Source organism: Siphateles boraxobius, unplaced genomic scaffold (genome assembly GCF_051911475.1).
Source record: "Siphateles boraxobius isolate OS27281-9 unplaced genomic scaffold, OSU_SipBor_1 8, whole genome shotgun sequence".
NCBI classification, from domain to species: Eukaryota; Metazoa; Chordata; class Actinopteri; order Cypriniformes; family Leuciscidae; genus Siphateles; species Siphateles boraxobius.
The window spans coordinates 39,424,849-39,443,618 of NW_027509208.1; the positions used below are offsets into that span (position 1 = coordinate 39,424,849).

Below are 18,770 nucleotides of genomic sequence, written 5' to 3' on the forward strand. Positions count from 1 at the left end.
ATGTTTAATGTTTGCTATAGCTATTATACTTACGGTTTCTAGAACACTATAAGCATCACGTGAGACATTTCACATACTGTAAACTATACTGCTATTGTTTAATAGCAATATTTATCTTAATTTTAGCTTCTTAGCTTTAGTTTTACTTCATGTTAACTTAATATGGTATTTTTATGCATATTTTGCATACCATCAAAACTTCCCTTTCGTCAAGTCTGTGGTACAGAGTTGTTATAGTTAACTAAAACTTAAACTAAATAAAATAAAATAATAAACTAATAAAATAAAACACAAATTTACCAACAACTTTCTTATTTAAATGCAAAAATGGAAACTAATTGTATCTCAATGATATTAAATTATATCCACTTGGCGGTTGTAGCATGTTTCACATAATTACACTCTACCTTTTTAAAGACACAACAGTAACTAAATTGAACGTTTCAACTTTTATGCCATTTATTTAAAACAGAAATGTACACACAGAGAATTCCCAGAGGTTTTACAGTGTGAAATGAGCCTCTTTCTGTTTTTCTAATTTTACATAACATGTTTTTTTACTTTATAGTCACTTTATAGAATGTGGAATTAGAGTAGAATTGAATTGGAAACATGATTTCCACTATTTAAAACATATTGGCCATTTGAACCCAGGTCCCCATCCGAGCAGTGTTCTCCCAGTGTTCACCGTGCAGACGAACAGACCCAGCAAAGCAAGCATCCCGAAGGAGCCACGCCGGCGCTTCTCAGGCTCTAACAGGACAGAACACAACACTCAAACTCACTTCACTAGCTGTATTCATAATCCAGTTGCCTTAAATCTACACAGATCAGTTCTGTGGAGGTGCAAAGACACTCACTTCCAGTAGAGTATCCTTGAGCGTACAGCACCCGACTGAGAATCCAGATCATTCCCAACACGCTGGCCAGGCGCTGAGAAACACAAGAAACAGTTCATCTCTCAGTTAGCATTAGCTTGCATGGGTGTTAGTAAAGCTTTGATCTATACTCACTGGATGCTGAATCCCACCCACAGATAAATGAAACTGGAATAGAGACAAAACTTCAACGCTGTAAGAAAACGGCACATATATAAATATACTGCATGCTTTTTGTTTTACAATTATAATTACAAATATCCACAACAGCATCAATAAACCATCAGAAAAGCAGCAAGGAAACCAATCACAACAACCACTTCTCGATCAAATGTAAAACATGAAATAAGCTGATATTTATTGTAAAGAAAACTTTAATGTTTAGCAGTAATACATCTGCCGTCTATAATGTATACTGAGAATATTAATGCATAATGAATAGTAATGCACGCATACGTGTTCTGATGCGCTCGCTGGATACAGTTGAATTTGTGGCCAGTCTCGGGATCATCACTGTACATTGTAGGATACTAGGAAATAAAATGAATAATTTCATCATAGGTTCAAACTTAATTACACCAAAAACCATTAAGCAAAATAGTACTTTTGTGCTCTAAAAAAGGGGTTCCCAAACCACTGTGTTCTGATGGACACGAGGAAGCAATAAATGCTAAACATAAACAATAAAATTCAATTAACCGTATAATTGTGTGCGGTTAGGATAATTAAACTTAGATGCTGTGAGTTTAAAGTATTGTGTATTGTATCAATATCTGTTTAAAGGACATTAGTTTACTTTATGTCGCCCTTTGATGTCCAATGTAAAGTCTGGGTCATAATGCAAAACCAGTTGAGAACCACTGAACTAAATTATATGCTTCTATCAGATTTTTGTATTTTTGCATGTTTATCAGACATATCGGTTTCTCATATAAACTTGCAATTGCGATGAAAAGTCAGAAATGTGAGATAAAAAGTTGTAGTTAGCTTTTATACATGTATTTTTTTTATTTTCTTGTAGAAACTAGCTTCCATGACAATAACTGTCTGTTATGTTACCGGGACATTGTATTTAACGCGAGCCTTCCCCACGGCATGAGACAGATGACCCATCAGGAGAAATGATGCCGCTCCGGTAAGCGCCACATAGCCGTACTCTTTAGACAAAACCACCATCTTCAAGACTGAGAAAACAGAAATGTCACAGGATCTAAATGATGCTGTGTGTAACAGCATACAAGTGTACAACGGAGAAAAATCTAGAAAATATGTGAATCCAGAAATAGTCCCAATTGAGTCTGATTACAGACAGACAAAAAGCTGGTCTGTGACATTAAAAATCAATAATGTGCTTAGTCATTTCAGTCTGTGATAGAACAGTAACCTCAAAGTGGACTTTAGTTAATATGAGATTTATAACATGACGATTGCTACTACTTATGAACTAGACTAGTAGCACTAAGTTAAATTCAAGTCATTCTAATAGTTGTCAAAAATACACAGTTCTGTAAAATAAGCACACATGCAGGAATAGGATCATTTTCTGCACACCCACAACAGTGTAAAAGTGAAAGACAATTATTCAAATCAATAATCCCACTGTTGCATTATTAAGATTTGTTCATATAGCTCTATTTAGACACAATCAATGCAATATAATATTGTTATTCAAGAGACAGTATTTATTTTGTTACCTGCTCTGTGCTGGTTATCTGGAGGGTGGAGGCTGCAGGACAAAGATCACTCGTGTTCCTAGTACTAAGTGCGACGCTTATGGGTAAAGGGTCAATCTCCACAAGTCCCATCCAATCTGCCTTCAAGAAACAAAATGCACAAATTCAAACATTTGAAAAGCAAAGACTTTTAATGTTTCTGTTAAATATGTAATGTAAAATATATATATAAAAAATATGCATATAAAAATACAGGCCATGCTTTTTATATATTATACACTTCCTGTCTTTTATTCTCTAATCTTGAATAAATGTGTATTTATAGCCATTTATTATTGTTGTTTTTAGCGCCATGCCAGCAGCAGGGCTATGGCAAAAACAAAGTAACAAAAGTTGTACGATTAACAAAAAACTAAGACATTTAAGACAAGACAAAAATTCTAAAATACATTCGGTTGACACTTAGAATTTTCATTTACTCTGTTTTAAACCTGTATGAGTTTATTTCTTCTGTTGAACAAAATAAAAGTTTAAGTTTTTTTTTTTTTTATGGTTTCTGGTCCCATAACTTCCATTAGTAGCTATTTATTTCCCTACAATGGAAGTCAATTAGGACCAGCAACTGTTTGGTTACCAGCATTGTTTAAAATATCCTATTTTGTGTTCAACAGAAGAAAAGAAACTCATACAGTTTTAAAACAACATGAGGGTGAGAAATTATGATTTTTTTCAAAACAATATCCCTTTAATTACATTAGTTCTCTAAATTTGCATTCAAAACAGTGCAGTATAGCAAAATATTACAGCTTTAAAAACGTTTAAGTTGTCCCAAATGACGCACTTTGCACTCACACGTGTATTGTATGAACTTTAAACATTATTTTTATGTCTGTTAGCCCCGTCCTCTCCACTACGTATTTAAAGCTGCGACAGTAGAAATGCACTTTTTCCTCTTAAGAAATGTTAGACACTCGCAGACAGTATTTATAATGCGATATAGAAAGCGTATTAGTTCGAATTTGGAACGCAACCTAAGAACATAACATTCTATTATTTCAAAAGGATTGAGAGCCCTAACAGTTAAATAGGACGTAAAAAAAAAAGATTATACTCATTGTGTTCCTCCTCACGGAAATCTTTAGTAAAAGGCGAAAGATTTATACGATTTGAAGAGAAACATGAGTGTACCATAGGGGGAGTGTACTGAAGATTACTGTAGCACCACCACGTGACCGGGTGTAAAGGAACACACTCCTTTTTTACAGTCTATGCGTGCGACACCACCCTCGTGTCGCAAAAGTGGATCAGTACAGGTGATTTCAGGCGACACGCGCGACAGCGACCGTTGTGGCGTGTCAAAGTTGTGATCTTTTTAACTTTATGCAAATGCAGAGCGACTTTCGGGAGCGACAACCAATAGGGGTGAAGTCAGTGGAGTGCGTCACTCTTCAGTGTTGAGTCTGACCGAGGCAAGTTCAAGGAGAAGCTCATTTTAGCAGTCAGAAACTGTCCTATGATTTATGATATATCTCCGTGTACATATAGTGGTATTCACCGTACTGACTCCGTGCCTGAAGGGTTTCGGGAACCAAGATAGACCGGTATTCTCCCGTTTGCTGCAGTTACATAGCCGCGATGGCAAAGAGCACTCACTGTTTCTCGTTCATCTTTAATATTACGCATTTTATGTAGGCCTACTGATTCCATTAATATTTAGTCTTTTCCTTCCAAAATTATTTGTTAGTAGCGGCATGAAAACCTAGTTTTTGTTTAACATGGCGTAACATCCGTGAATTTCATTCACAAACATTACTAGGCAACCAGTAGTGGGAACGCCCTCCAGCGCAGCGACAAAGTGTGAACTCCGATTCTGTTCTCTTGGTGTTTTTGTTAGTTTCCAAGAAGAAATATTGGGAAGAATTGGAAGGTTAAGCCCCGTTCACACCGCCAGCGACACGCAGCGACATGATCCCATTCATTTCAATGGAGCGCCGGCGACACGAGCGACATTGACCGTTGGAGACAGAATGTGGGCGTGTCAAGCGAGAAGAGACAAGCGACAAAAGTCTATATGGGGAGGCTGCACTGCAGACCTGGAGCCGGCAGATATACGCCCCTGACAGTTTTACGCCCCTGTTGTTCCTGATGCGTCCAGTAGGGGAATATACTTCAAAATAACATAAATCGACTCTTACACATGAATAACTTGTACATAGACATTTTTTTGTTCATTTAAATATAAACGTTACAGTTTAGATCTGCACGGATTAAAATGTCTTTAGCTATTCAGTTGGGCTTCACTCTCTTCACTCAGCCTACAGAAGACTATGTGTTTTTGTGAATTGAAAATTTAAAAATACACAGTTGGATCAACTATGTTATGAAAAGTATATGACCTAATGCAGTTATAGGCCTATTCACCATAGGTTTTTATATGGAAGACTGAGTGCAATATGTTGTTGTGAATTTATAGTTACATTCAGATATTAACCAAATTTAGCCCATTAGACATACAGTACCGTGTAATTATATGGATCCTTGATTAGCTGTAGTACCATTCTCTATTGGTCGTTATGTTTTGTACAGCTACAAAACAGTATCCTACACAGCATTTTATGAAGACAAACACAATTTATCCCTTTTCTAAAATTCCAAGGGCCATTTAAAAGAAAGACACAATACTGTTGTTCACAACTTTTTTTTATTGACACCATTTATGAATTATGATGACTCCCCTATGGTTTACCCCTCTTCTTTAACTATTTTTTAAAAGGACATCCATGGTGATTTTATCGTTTGTGTGTGTGTGTGTGTGTGTGGGGGGGGGGGGGATTGTTTCTTTTTAAGGTCTGAACAGAGCAATCATAAAAAAGAGAGAAAATGTTTCTTAATTTTAATTGAATGTAGGCCTGCTAAATTCTGCAATGCAGGAGTTATTTTTTTAATGGTCTATTTAAAATGTCTTCTCATGCCTTAATTAAAAGTGTTTAAGAAACGGTTGATACGAAATGTGTGTGTGTAGAATTGATGTCAGGTGTGTGTGGATTGCATCAATTTGCTCCTGATCTTCAAAGTACAGCGGCACAAGCACTTATTGATGGAACAATAGTGAAAAAAGTGTCAAGCCACTTTGATTTCTTTTGGCCACCAATGATGGACTGTGCAGAGAAAATTGAAAATGACATTAAAACCATGTCCATGTATGTCTCTGTAAGTTGTTTATTTTGTAAGTCATAAAAAAATAATGAGTGTTTATAAGTTTAGAGATAGATTTTCATTTTCTTATAGCTAAAGCAAACACACCTTTATGAGATGCAAGTTAAAAAGAATTTGGTAAAGACAGAGTATGATAAAACCCACATTAAGTGCACATACCCTACATTTTAGTCCCGACCAGTAAGCTATTTTAAAAAATGATGTTGGAAATAATCAAAATATTTGAGTGAGTGTGCAGTTCAACTCTTTACTTAGAGAGAGATTTACATACATGTATACATGCCTATTATAAATGTGTCTTTTGTGTGTTCACATCATAGACTGTAAAAAAACAAGTTCAGATATTTCCAATATCTACTGTAATGTTGCCCCAGAAACCATGTGGAGTATGCTTTAGTGTAAGGAGTAAACAGGGTCTTACCAGAAGAGGCGATCTCAGACAAGCTAAAGACAGGCAACAAAAGAAAATTAAAAAGAAAATGCATTTTAAAGTGAGTAGAGAAGACTAGGGGCAACTAAACCTACACGTGGTATAGCTGAGTTTAAGCCAGATAGAACATAAACCTGACCGTCAAGTACTTTTTGTCTCTCAAAATAAATTATAGACCCATCCATTGATATAGAAATGAATTGATAGGCTACCGCTACCTATACCAAGCTAATTGTTTATAAATAATAAATGTTGCATCATTGCTAAACAACAATAACTTTAGCAGATTATTTAACACACAAATGACAGAATCTATAATTTTTTGTCAGATTTTCATTCTAACGATAAAAATCTTGATTATACGGTATTATTACTTTGTCTTCTGGGCAAGATTCATCCTTATAAAGACAGAACCATTCAATGATCCTGATTTAAGAATATTCTCCTCTGATATAAAGTCCCTTTTTTCTTCTTTTAAGAAAATTTCAAAACCTTTAAACTCAAAGGTTTCTAAAATAAATAATATCATTGAGTCTGATGTGAGTGAGTTTAATTTGTTGATTGATCGATCGTTAATCTAGTCAATTATTTAATCCACAGAACACTGCTATGGTAATATAAAAACACTCTCCCAACAGCATGTACTGTTTCTTTTTAGCCTAATTCCTTGTCAAATTAAAATTGTATTGTATTATATATCACTTGTGATGGTATTTTGTATAGATATGGCCAGACGTGCAATCTAACAGTAACATTAGAGCGACAGCACCGTGAAACGTGAAGCGACATCACAGTACAGAGCCTAGCGACATACAGCGACGGTGTGAACGGGGCTTTAGAAGAGAACTTTTCCTTTGTGTTCCACTCACTGATGGAGGAAGACAACGCCCCCTGTTGGTCTGTGTCAGTTCAACAGGGATCAAAGTGTGATATATTTAATGTTCACGTTTAAAAAAAAAAAAAAAAAAAAGAGCAGACCGGATGAGTCACTTTATTATCATATGGAAAAGTAACTCTCCAGTTTGACAACAAATAATACACGTTAAATGTTGAACACACGGTGTCCGTCACCGTTCTCGTGAAGTGTGTCCCTTATAAAGGCTCGCGTGCTGGTGCAATGTTAAAATCAGTACACTCATGTTTCTCTTCAGATCGTATAAATCTTTCGCCTTTTACTAAAGATTTCCGTGGGGAGGAACACAATGAGTATAAATTAATTTTTTGACGCCCTGTTGAACGACAGGGCTTCCTATTACTGTTTAATATCAGATCCATAGACCGTAACAGGTAGGTTGCACGCCTCTCCACATAAATTGATAGGCGTTCCTCAAGTTTACCGCTATGGACGTGGTTATGACACAGCGGCCAGTCTAGAATAAAGGTTCTTCGAGAGACTTCCTCTATTGGATATACGCGTCGCGTTTGACGGATTCATTTGCATAAAGATGGGCATCGGCCAGTTTTTTGACGCGCAGCATTTTTCCAAATGAAGCGCCGCCTTCCCGGGATGCTTTGCGGGCGCGTTAAAGTCGCGTGACGTCACCCGCAGGAATAAAGTGGAGTACGGCGCGAATGAAGTGTCGCACGGACAAGTGGATCAGTACAGTGAACGGGGCTTGGATGCTCCAAGAACAGTTGAAAAGTTACAGTGGAAATGAGACTGACTGAAAATGACGGGGGAAACTCTGGGTACCAGTAACGTCATGAAAAGGAGAGGGAGGCCAGGAGAATGATTTAACCAGTCTTTCCAAATGTTCTTTATCAAGACTGGTTAGTCAGTGTAGGGATCGTCATGTCGATGTAATGGGACGCCGGTACATGATCGACATCTGTTCTCGGAGCAGCCTCAACTCTGATCCGTTCTCGTTAAGTGTTTTCCTTACACTCGGGTCCGTGCTGGACTGGTGCAGTGAGGAAACTAGTGCACTTATGTTTCTCTTCAGATCGAATGAATATTTCGTCTTTTCCAAAAGATTTTGGATTACAGTCCTGCCCAAGTACGATAACAAAACTGTCGATAAACAGCGAATACAACTCACTGCTCTTGAAGGATATTTATTAGCTGCAGGCTATTATTTAATAAAATATTATGCAGTCGCATAATTTAAAAAAATGTCTTTAAAAAGTCAGTGTCATATGAATTCTAAATCAAACATCTTAAAGACGTGTATCAGATGTTTACACAGCAGATGCTTTTCAGACAAAGTTATAAGACATTTTGGGAACATTATGGGAGTTATAAGCCATCTGGGAACTGACTGGAAATAAATTGTAGGCTATAGGCCTATATATGTGTATATATATATATATATATATATATATATATATATATATAGGTCCTTCTAAAAAAATAAGCATATTGTGATAAAGTTCATTATTTTCCATAATGTAATGATAAAAATTAAACTTTCATATATTTTAGATTCATTGCACACCAACTGAAATATTTCAGGTCTTTTATTGTTTTAATACTGATGATTTTGGCATACAGCTCATGAAAACCAAAAATTCCTGTCTCAAAAAATTAGCATATCATGAAAAGGGTCTCTAAACGAGCTATTAACCTAATCATCTGAACCAACTAATTAACTCTAAACACCTGCAAAAGATTCCTGAGGCTTTTAAAAACTCCCAGCCTGTTTCATTACTCAAAACCGCAATCATGGGTAAGACTGGCGACCTGACTGCTGTCCAGAAGGCCATCATTGACACCTTCAAGCAAGAGGGTAAGACACAGAAAGAAATTTCTGAACAAATAGGCTGTTCCCAGAGTGCTGTATCAAGGCACCTCAGTGGGAAGTCTGTGGGAAGGAAAAAGTGTGGCAAAAAACGCTGCACAATGAGAAGAGGTGACCGGACTCTGAGGAAGATTGGGGAGAAGGACCGATTCCAGACCTTGGGGGACCTGCGGAAGCAGTGGACTGAGTCTGGAGTAGAAACATCCAGAGCCACCGTGCACAGGCGTGTGCAGGAAATGGGCTACAGGTGCCGCATTCCCCAGGTCAAGCCACTTTTGAACCAGAAACAGCGGCAGAAGCGCCTGACCTGGGCTACAGAGAAGCAGCACTGGACTGTTGCTCAGTGGTCCAAAGTACTTTTTTCGGATGAAAGCAAATTTTGCATGTCATTCGGAAATCAAGGTGCCAGAGTCTGGAGGAAGACTGGGGAGAAGGAAATGCCAAAATGCCTGTAGTCCAGTGTCAAGTACCCACAGTCAGTGATGGTCTGGGGTGCCATGTCAGCTGCTGGTGTTGGTCCACTGTGTTTTATCAAGGGCAGGGTCAATGCAGCTAGCTATCAGGAGATTTTGGAACACTTCATGCTTCCATCTGCTGAAAAGCTTTATGGAGATGAAGATTTCATTTTTCAGCACGACCTGGCACCTGCTCACAGTGCCAAAACCACTGGTAAATGGTTTACTGACCATGGTATTACTGTGCTCAATTGGCCTGCCAACTCTCCTGACCTGAACCCCATAGAGAATCTGTGGGATATTGTGAAGAGAAAGTTGAGAGACGCAAGACCCAACACTCTGGATGAGCTTAAGGCCGCTATCGAAGCATCCTGGGCCTCCATAACACCTCAGCAGTGCCACAGGCTGATTGCCTCCATGCCACGCCGCATTGAGGCAGTCATTTCTGCAAAAGGATTCCCGACCAAGTATTGAGTGCATAACTGAACATAATTATTTGAAGGTTGACTTTTTTTGTATTAAAAACACTTATTTTATTGGTCCGATGAAATATGCTAATTTTTTGAGATAGGAATTTTGGGTTTTCATGAGCTGTATGCCAAAATCATCAGTGTTAAAACAATAAAAGACCTGAAATATTTCAGTTGGTGTGCAATGAATCTAAAATATATGAAAGTTTAATTTTTATCATTACATTATGGAAAATAATGAACTTTATCACAATATGCTTATTTTTTGAGAAGGACCTGTATATATATATATATAAAAGTGTATTAATTTATTGTTTTTTGTCATTTCATAAGATGTTATTAATCGCTGCAATTTTGATGTAATATTTATATCAACTTTGTATATAAATGTATATAAATTATGCAAAATTTATTATGCTATTTCACATGCTCTTGCTGAGTGGAGAATGGTGAGGGCGCAGATTGCAAGATATTGAATTACTACTATTAACTTATTGAACGCGAACTCACACGATCCACTCACGTGTATAGCACGTACTATCCTGTTCTATTTTCCATCAGTTCTGATATTTATCACCGTAATGTAGCCCGACTGTTAAGCAAGGCTTCAAAAAATTAGTTTATACTCATTGTGTTCCTCCCCACGGAAATCTTTAGTAAAAGGCGAAAGATTTATACGATCTGAAGAGAAACATGAGTGTACTAATATCTTCACTGAACCAGCACGGACCCGAGTGTAATGAACACACTTCACGAGAACGGTGACGGACACCGTGTTCAACATTTAACATTGATTATTTGTTGCGAGATGGATAGTTAGAACCTTTTCATATGATAATAAAGTGACTCATCCGATCTGCTCTTTTTTATTTTAAACTTGACATAAAAAAAAATAATAATAAATCACACTTTATTAACCCTGTTGAACTGACATAGACCAACAGAGGGCGTTGTCTTCTACCATCAGTGAGTGGAACATAAAGGAAAAGTTTTCTTCTAACGTTCCAAGTTCCAGAATTTAAAATGTTTAATGGAATAACATGGTGCATTAGTTCGGAACTGGAACACTATTTTACTATTTTAGGATCAGCACATTCTATTATTTCAACAAACCTGAGAGCCCTACATGTTTAGTAGAGTGACTTAAGATTAATTTATACTCATTGTGTTCCTCCCCTCGAAAATCTTTAATAAAAGGCGAAAGATTTATACGATCTGAAGAGGATGATGAAATTATTACTTTCCTCATTGCACCAGCTCGTGAGCGGGTGTAAGGAACACACTTCACGAGAACGGTGACGGCACTGTGTGTTAAACATTTATTTGTTGTGAGACTGGATAGTTAGAACCTTTTCATATGATAATAGTGACCTATAAAAGTGACTCATCCGGTCTTCACTTTATTTTTATTTTAAACGTGATATCTAGTTAATAAAAAAACTTTATGATCCCTGTTAAACTGACACAGACCAAAAAAGAACGTCTTCTAACGTTCTATTGTGAAACGTTTAAGATACTGTCGAGAAAACGCAAATATACAATTCACTGCTCTTGAAGGATACATTTATTATTATTATCATTTAATTAAATATTATGCAGTAGCATATTATCTTCATCAAAAATGAAGACAAATAGAAATTATCGAAAACCACATAAACATGCGATTTAGTTAAAAAAGTTTTCCAAATATCTCCCAAAACAGAACCAATCAGAGTTGAGGCTGCTTCAAGAACAGAACCAATCAGAGTTGAGGCTGCTCTGAAAACAGAACCAATCAGAGTTGAGGCTGCTCCAAAAACAGAACCAATCAGAGTTGAGGCTGCTCCGAAAACAGAACCAATAAGAATTGAGGCTGCTTCAAGAACAGAACCAATCAGAGTTGAGGCTGCTCCAAAAACAGAACCAATCAGAGTTGAGGCTGCTCCGAAAACAGAACCAATCAGAGTTGAGGCTGCTCCAAAAAAAGAACCAATCAGAGTTGAGGCTGCTCCAAAAACAGAACCAATCAGAGTTGAGGCTGCTCCAAAAACAGAACCAATCAGAATTGAGGCTGCTGCAAGAACAGAACCAATCAGAATTGAGGCTGCTCCAAAAACAGAACCAATCAGAGTTGAGGCTGCTCCGAGAACCGAACCAATCAGAGTTGAGGCTGCTCCGAGAACAGAACCAATCAGAGTTGAGGCTGTTCCAAAAACAGAACCAATCAGAGTTGAGGCTGCTGCAAGAACAGAACCAAGTTGAGACTGCTCCACAAACAGAACCAATCAGAATTGAGGCTGCTCCGAGAACAGAGCCAATCAGAGTTGAGGCTGCTCCAAGAACAGAACCAACCAGAGTTGAGGCTGGTCCAAGAACAGTTGAAAAGTTACAGTGGAAATGAGACTGACTGAACATTTTAGGGAAAAATCTGGGTATCAGTAACATCGTGAAAAGAAGGAGAGGGAGGCCAGGAGAATGATTTAACCAGTCTTTCAAAATGTTCTTTATCAAGACAGGTTATTGTAGTCAGTGTATGCCGGTACATCTCAGTAATGTATGCGTGCGCCGCCCGAACGATTAAAGTCCTCATCTTTTTGCACTAGTTGGCTTGTGTCACAAGAGGGGCTTTCGCACCAGGTAGTTCTAGGAACTAGCCATCAGGGTGGTTTCCCAAGAACTAATGGATCCCCTAGGAACGTTTTCCTGGTTGCATTCGCACCACCAGAAGGAACTGTGAAGTGACGTAAGCCGCGCTTATTGTTGTGACTTTTATTTTGACGGCGCAGAGAACAGCAGCCAGAGCCACACAGTTCTCACATTCTCCGTGTTCATTAGTTTACGATCTGTCTTACAGTGTGGTCTAATACATTATTAGATGTTAGAACTGTTATACATAGAAAGTAGACAGTAATAAAAAGTTATTAGCATATGCAGTGTGGTTGATATCCAGTGTTGCTAGCTGAGCAGAAATACATAATCATGTTTCGCTTGGTCCCCTCAAAGTTCCGTTGGATTTTCTCCTACTCTGAAGTAGGAGCTAAATTCGTTCCTCCAAAAGGAGTTCCTAGAACTAAAATCGTTCCTAGTTTCTGCGTTGGGAACACACCATAATCAGGGTACTTCCGCCAATAGTTCTGGGAAGTATGAAAAGGTTCCTCCGGTGCGAAAGCCCCTAAGGATTACAGACCTGCCCAAGTACGATAACAATACTGTCGAGAAAACACGAATACAACTCATTGCTCTTGAAGGATACATTTATTAGCTTTATTATTTAATAAAATATTATCTTCATTTAGAAAATGTGTTTAAAAAGTCAGTTTTACATAAATTCTAAATCAAACATCTTAAAGACATGTATCAGATGTTTACACAGCAGATGCTTTCCAGACAAAGTGCTCTTTATAAGATATTTTGGAGATGTAGCCTATCTAAGAACTGACTGGAAATAAATTCTATAGGCCTACATATATATATATATATATATATATATATATATATATATATATATATAAAATGTTCCACGGCCCGGACGAGAACCGCACTGTTCCTCCTGATTCCGAGGTTCCACTATCGGCCGTCTTCTCCTCTCCAGTACCCTGGCATAGACTTTCCCAGGGAGGCTGAGAAGTGTGATCCCCCTGTAGTTAGAACACACCCTCCGGTCCCCCTTCTTAAAAAGAGGTACCACCACCCCGGTCTGCCATCCCAGAGGCACTGTCCCCGACCGCCACGCGATGCTGCAGAGGCGTGTCAGCCAAGACAGCCCCACAACATCCAGAGACTTGAGGTACTCAGGGCGGATCTCATCCATCGCCCTGCCTTGCCACCGCGGAGTTTCTTGACTACCTCAGTGACGTCAGCTAGGGTGATGGACGAGTCCACCTCTGAGCCCTCAGCCTCTGCTTCCTCAATAGAAGACGTGACGGCGGGATTGAGGAGATCCTCGAAGTATTCCTTCCACCGTCCGACGACATCCCCAGTTGAGGTCAACAGCCGCCCACCTCCACTATAAACAGCGTTGGTAGGGCATTGTTTCCCTCTCCTGAGGCGCCGGACAGTTTGCCAGAATCTCTTCGAGGCCAGCCGATAGTCCTTCTCCATGGCCTCACCGAACTCCTACCAGGCCCGAGTTTTTGCCTCCACAACCACCCGGGCTGCAGCCCGCTTGGCCTGCCGGTACCTGTAAGCTGCCTCAGGAGGCCCACAAGCCAACCAGGCCCGATAGGACTCCTTCTTCAGCTTGACGGCATCCTTTACTTCCGGTGTCCACCACCGGGTTCGGGGATTGCCGCCTCGACAGGCACCGGAGACCTTACGGCCACAGCTTCGAGCAGCCGCTTCGACAATGGAGGTGGAGAACATGGTCCACTCAGACTCAATATCTCCAGCCTCCCTCGGAATCCGGTCGTGGCTCCGCCGGAGGTGGGAGTTGAAGATCTCTCTGACAGGAGACTCGGCCAAACGTTCCCAGCAAACCCTTACAGTACGCTTGGGTCTGCCGAGTCTGTCCAGCCTCCTCCCCCGCCATCGGATCCAACTCACCACCAGGTGGTGATCAGTTGACAGCTCCGCCCCTCTCTTCACCCGAGTGTCCAAGACATACGGCCGCAGGTCCCGGTGCCACGTGCACTGGTGAACACCCTTATGCTTGAACATGGTGTTCGTTATGGACAAACTGTAACTAGCACAGAAGTCCAATAACTGAACACCGCTCGGGTTCAGGTTGGGGGGGCCGTTCCTCCCAATCACGCCCCTCCAGGTGTCACTGTCGTTGCCCACGTGAGCGTTGAAGTCCCCCAGTAGAACGACGAAGTCCCCAGTCGGAGCACTTTCCAGCACTCCTCCCAGAGACCCCAAGAAGGCCGGGTACTCTGCACTGCCGTTTGGCCCGTAGGCACACATGACAGTGAGAGACCTATCCCCAACCCGTAGGCGCAGGGAAGCGACCCTCTCGTTCACCGGGGTAAACTCCAACTCATGGCGGCTGAGCTGGGGGGCTATAAGCAAACCCACACCAGCCCGTCGCCTCTCACCATGGGCAACTCCAGAGTGGTGAAGAGTCCATCCTCTCTCAAGGAGTGTGGTTCCAGAGCCCAAGCCATGCGTAGAGGTGATCCCGACTATCTCTAGTCGGAACCTCTCAACCTCACGCACCATCTCAGGCTCCTTCCCCGCCAGCGAGGTGATGTTCCACGTCCCTAAGGCTAGTTTCCGTGTCCAGGGATCAGGTCGTCGAGGTCCCCGCCTTCGACTGCCGCCCGATCCTCTCTGCACCGGCCCCTTACTGCTCTTCCTGCAGGTGGTGAGCCAACGGGAAGGCGGTCCCACGTCGCTCCTTCGGGCTGAGCCTGGCCGGACCCCGTGGGGAGAGGCCCGTCCACCAGGCGCTCGCATACGAGCCCCAACCCCGGGCCTGGCTCCAGGGTGAGGCCCCGGCTGCGCCATACCGGGCGACGTCACGGGCCTTGAATTTTTGTCCATCATAAGGGATTTTGAACCACTCTTAGTCTGACCTGTCGCCTAGGACCTGTTTGCCTTGGGAGACCCTACCAGGGGCATATAGCCCCAGACAACATAGCTCCTAGGGTCATTTGGGTACTCAAACCCCTCCACCACATTAAGGTGGCAGTTCAAGGAGGGATTCCGAGCCGTGGAACACTGGACCAGCTCTATACTCTCTACAGGGTGCTGGAGGGTTCATGGGAGTTTGCCCAACCAGTCCACATGTGCTTTGTGGATTTGGAGAAGGCATTCGACTGTGTCCCTCGTGGCGGCCTGTGGAGGGTGCTCCGGGAGTATGGGGTCCAGGGTCCTTTGCTAAGGGCTGTCCGGTCCCTGTATGACCGAAGCAGGAGCTGGTTGGTGGAGAGATCCTTCCTCAAGTGGAGGAGTTTAAGTATCTTTTGTTCACGAGTGAGGGAAGGATGGAACGGGAGATTGACAGACGGATCGGTGCAGCTTCTGCAGTAATGCAGTCGATGTACCGGTCTGTTGTGGTGAAGAAGGAGCTGAGCCGTAAGGCAAAGCTCTCGATTTACCGGTCAATCTACGTTCCTACTCTCACCTATGGTCATGAGCTTTGGGTCATGAGCTTTGGGTCATGACCGAAAGGACAAGATCCCGGATACAGGCGGCCGAAATGAGCTTTCTCCGCAGGGTGGCTGGGCGATCCCTTAGAGATAGGGTGAGAAGCTCGGTCACTCAGGAGGAGCTCAGAGTAGAGCCGCTGTTCCTCCACATCGAGAGGGGTCAGCTGAGGTGGCTCGGGCATCTGTTCCGGATGCCTCCTGGACGCCTTCCCGGGGAGGTGTTCCGGGCACGTCCCACTGGGAGGAGACCCCGGGGAAGACCTAGGACACGCTGGAGAGACTATGTCTCCCGGCTGGCCTGGGAACGCCTCGGTGTCCCCCCGGAAGAGCTGGAGGAAGTGTCTAGGGAGAGGGAAGTCTGGGCATCTCTGCTTAGACTGCTGCCCCGGCGACCCGGCCCCGGATAAGCGGAAGAAGATGGATGGATGGATATATATAAAATGTTTATTTTATTAGTTTATTTATTTCTTGATGACTTTGATGTTTTATAAGAAGCTATTAATCACTTAATGCAATTTTGATGTAATATTTATATCGACTTTGTATATAATTTTATATTAAATAAGCAAAAGCAATATTTATTATGCTATTTATATGCCCATACCTTATCCCATATTTGATATGAGTGGAGAGTGCACAGAATTCAAAAGTGATTAAAATCATTCGTACCATTAACATATGAACGCATGCACACGTTCCATGTACGGAGTGTATATTACACGAATAAACAAATTCAATTCTCAATGTGATCTAACATTATACATCAGTAGGAAGACCCGCTGTAAGGATCTGGTAAGGAACCGATTCTTTTGAACGGCTCATAAACATGAACGATGGGAGCCGAGTCGCGGCTGGAGGGGAGCCGTTCTTTCTGTCGTTCTTTTTTCCTATGCGTGTTTCACACAGATGCACACAAATTAGCTCCTCAGTTATAGGGGAAGGGGCGCACCCAGCGCAGGGGTTAACTACTGCAGGGTGCTACTGCTTAACATCATGATGATAGTAGTTGTGCACGCGCGCGCATCCTTTACGTGAGTACTCCAGTGGAAAAAAAAACCCTACGTGCCTCTGTCATTGGGTAGGAGCGGAGCCAATGACTTGTGCATGCTGCCGTCAAGCTGGCTTCTTAAAACTGACTAAATATTTAAGAAGAGCCAAAATAGCTGTTTTTTTAATCAAAATGTTCTTGTGTGATAACAATGTTCTTGTATGGAAGTGTTAGTGTTTGTAGTGAAAGCTGTTTTGCACAGAAATTCATTGCAGCCGGCTTTGTTATTGATGTTTATTTGTGAGTAGGTATTGTATGAATAACATAAGTCAACATAGCTTTACACATAAACACACTTTGTACTAAAGGTAAATCCAAAATAGTGATGTCACTTTCTAAGCAGAGGGAGGTTGTGCAACCCTATAGAATATAGTCCACACACGACAAATGAGGTAATAAATCAATATTTCAGAATAATTCAAACTCAGATATTGGTGTGTGATATCTGAGTTTTAATTATTTGACTACAAATCTCACCTCATCATTACTCCAAGTGATTATTTCCAGGATAAACTGAGATACCCCCATTCTTTTAAACGGCTCTTTGAAAGGAACGGATCGCCAAGATCCAGATCCCCTCAAAGAGCAATAAATCCCATCACTATAAGGCAAGGCATCTAAAAATTTATTTATACTCATTTTATTTTCTCCCACGGAAATCTTTAGTAAAAGGCAAAAGTTTTATACGATCTGAAGAGAAACATGAGTGTACTAATGATTACAGGAGCACCACCACGTGACAGCGTGTAAGGAACACACTTCACGAGAACGGTAACTGACACTGTGTGTTAAACATTTAACGTAGATAACCTTATTAGTTTGCGAGACTGGAAAGTTAGTACCTACTCTATATGATAATAAAGTGACTCATACGGTCTGCTCCTTTTTATTTTAAATGTGATTTCTAGATAAATAAAAACCACACACTTTATGATCCCTGTTAAACTGACACACAAAAAGAAAACGTCTTATAACGTTCTATTGTAAAACTGTCAAGAAAACGTGAACATACAACTCACTGCTCTTGAAGGATACATTTATTAGCTTTATTATATAATAAAATATTATGCAGTAGCATATCTTCGTCAAAAATTAGGACAATGAGAAATGTAAGCTGTTTAAGTTTACACTTGTTTACCTCAGCTGTTATAGCTACACTGACTGGAAATAGCCTACGTTTGATAGATTATTATATTGCTAGTTGGCCTACTTTTTATATTATCAGTTTATTAGTTTATACATTTCTTGTCTTTTTTTATTTTATTAGTTTGTCTTGAATAATTTCTTAAGTAAGCAGTAGGCCTAGCCTATTTCATAAGAAGTTATTAGTCGCTTAATGCCATTTTGATGTAATATTAAGGTCAACTTTGTATATAAATTTATATAAAATAAGCAAAAGCATTATTTATATGCCCATATCTTCTACCGTAGCCCATTTGATATGAGTGGGAAGCGGTGAGGGCCCAGAATTCCCCCTGCATACGATCGCAAAATATTAAATCAATCATACCATTACATTAAAGCTGCAGTCGGCAAGTCTGGCAGATTGACTGGATTTAGGCAAAATTTTTAATGTTTACAACTCTCATGCCCCTCCCCCACTATCAACGAATACCCTCCCACAGAGTTCGTGCTCGTCAGTGCTTGTGCACCAGATTTTCTGTGAACGCGCCCGTCTCATCAGCATCCATCAACACCATGGAGTATTTTGTTATTGTTGTTTTGTTATTTTAGACTAGATTGTTACGGAATGGATTACCCACCAATTAAATGTAAATAAACACCATCGTCTGT

At 40.7% G+C, this 18,770-nt stretch overlaps 1 protein-coding gene and 5 non-coding genes across 6 annotated transcripts in view; 1 reads left to right on the forward strand and 5 right to left on the reverse strand.

Moving 5' to 3' along the window:
* Positions 1–434: 434 nt before the first annotated feature.
* Positions 435–18,770, reverse strand: part of mgst3a (microsomal glutathione S-transferase 3a) — a 64,827-nt gene continuing 46,491 nt past the window's right edge. Inside the window, exons 2-7 of the mRNA XM_077219796.1 lie at positions 2,573–2,692; positions 1,938–2,062; positions 1,335–1,408; positions 1,014–1,071; positions 861–933; positions 435–753 (exon numbers count right to left, since the gene is read on the reverse strand). Of these exons, the coding sequence (XP_077075911.1) occupies positions 623–753; positions 861–933; positions 1,014–1,071; positions 1,335–1,408; positions 1,938–2,054 (453 nt within the window). The 5' untranslated portion in view covers positions 2,055–2,062; positions 2,573–2,692 and the 3' untranslated portion in view covers positions 435–622. The remainder of the gene's footprint in view (positions 754–860; positions 934–1,013; positions 1,072–1,334; positions 1,409–1,937; positions 2,063–2,572; positions 2,693–18,770) is intronic.
* On the reverse strand, positions 3,621–3,737 carry LOC143730246 (U5 spliceosomal RNA). Its single transcript, XR_013200461.1, has one exon. It is a non-coding gene; the product is annotated as a U5 spliceosomal RNA (small nuclear RNA).
* LOC143730042 (U5 spliceosomal RNA) lies at positions 7,329–7,444 on the forward strand. The gene has a single exon (XR_013200276.1). It is a non-coding gene; the product is annotated as a U5 spliceosomal RNA (small nuclear RNA).
* On the reverse strand, positions 10,446–10,561 carry LOC143730050 (U5 spliceosomal RNA). The gene has a single exon (XR_013200283.1). It is a non-coding gene; the product is annotated as a U5 spliceosomal RNA (small nuclear RNA).
* LOC143729855 (U5 spliceosomal RNA) lies at positions 10,980–11,094 on the reverse strand. The gene has a single exon (XR_013200112.1). It is a non-coding gene; the product is annotated as a U5 spliceosomal RNA (small nuclear RNA).
* Positions 17,569–17,685, reverse strand: LOC143729841 (U5 spliceosomal RNA). The gene has a single exon (XR_013200101.1). It is a non-coding gene; the product is annotated as a U5 spliceosomal RNA (small nuclear RNA).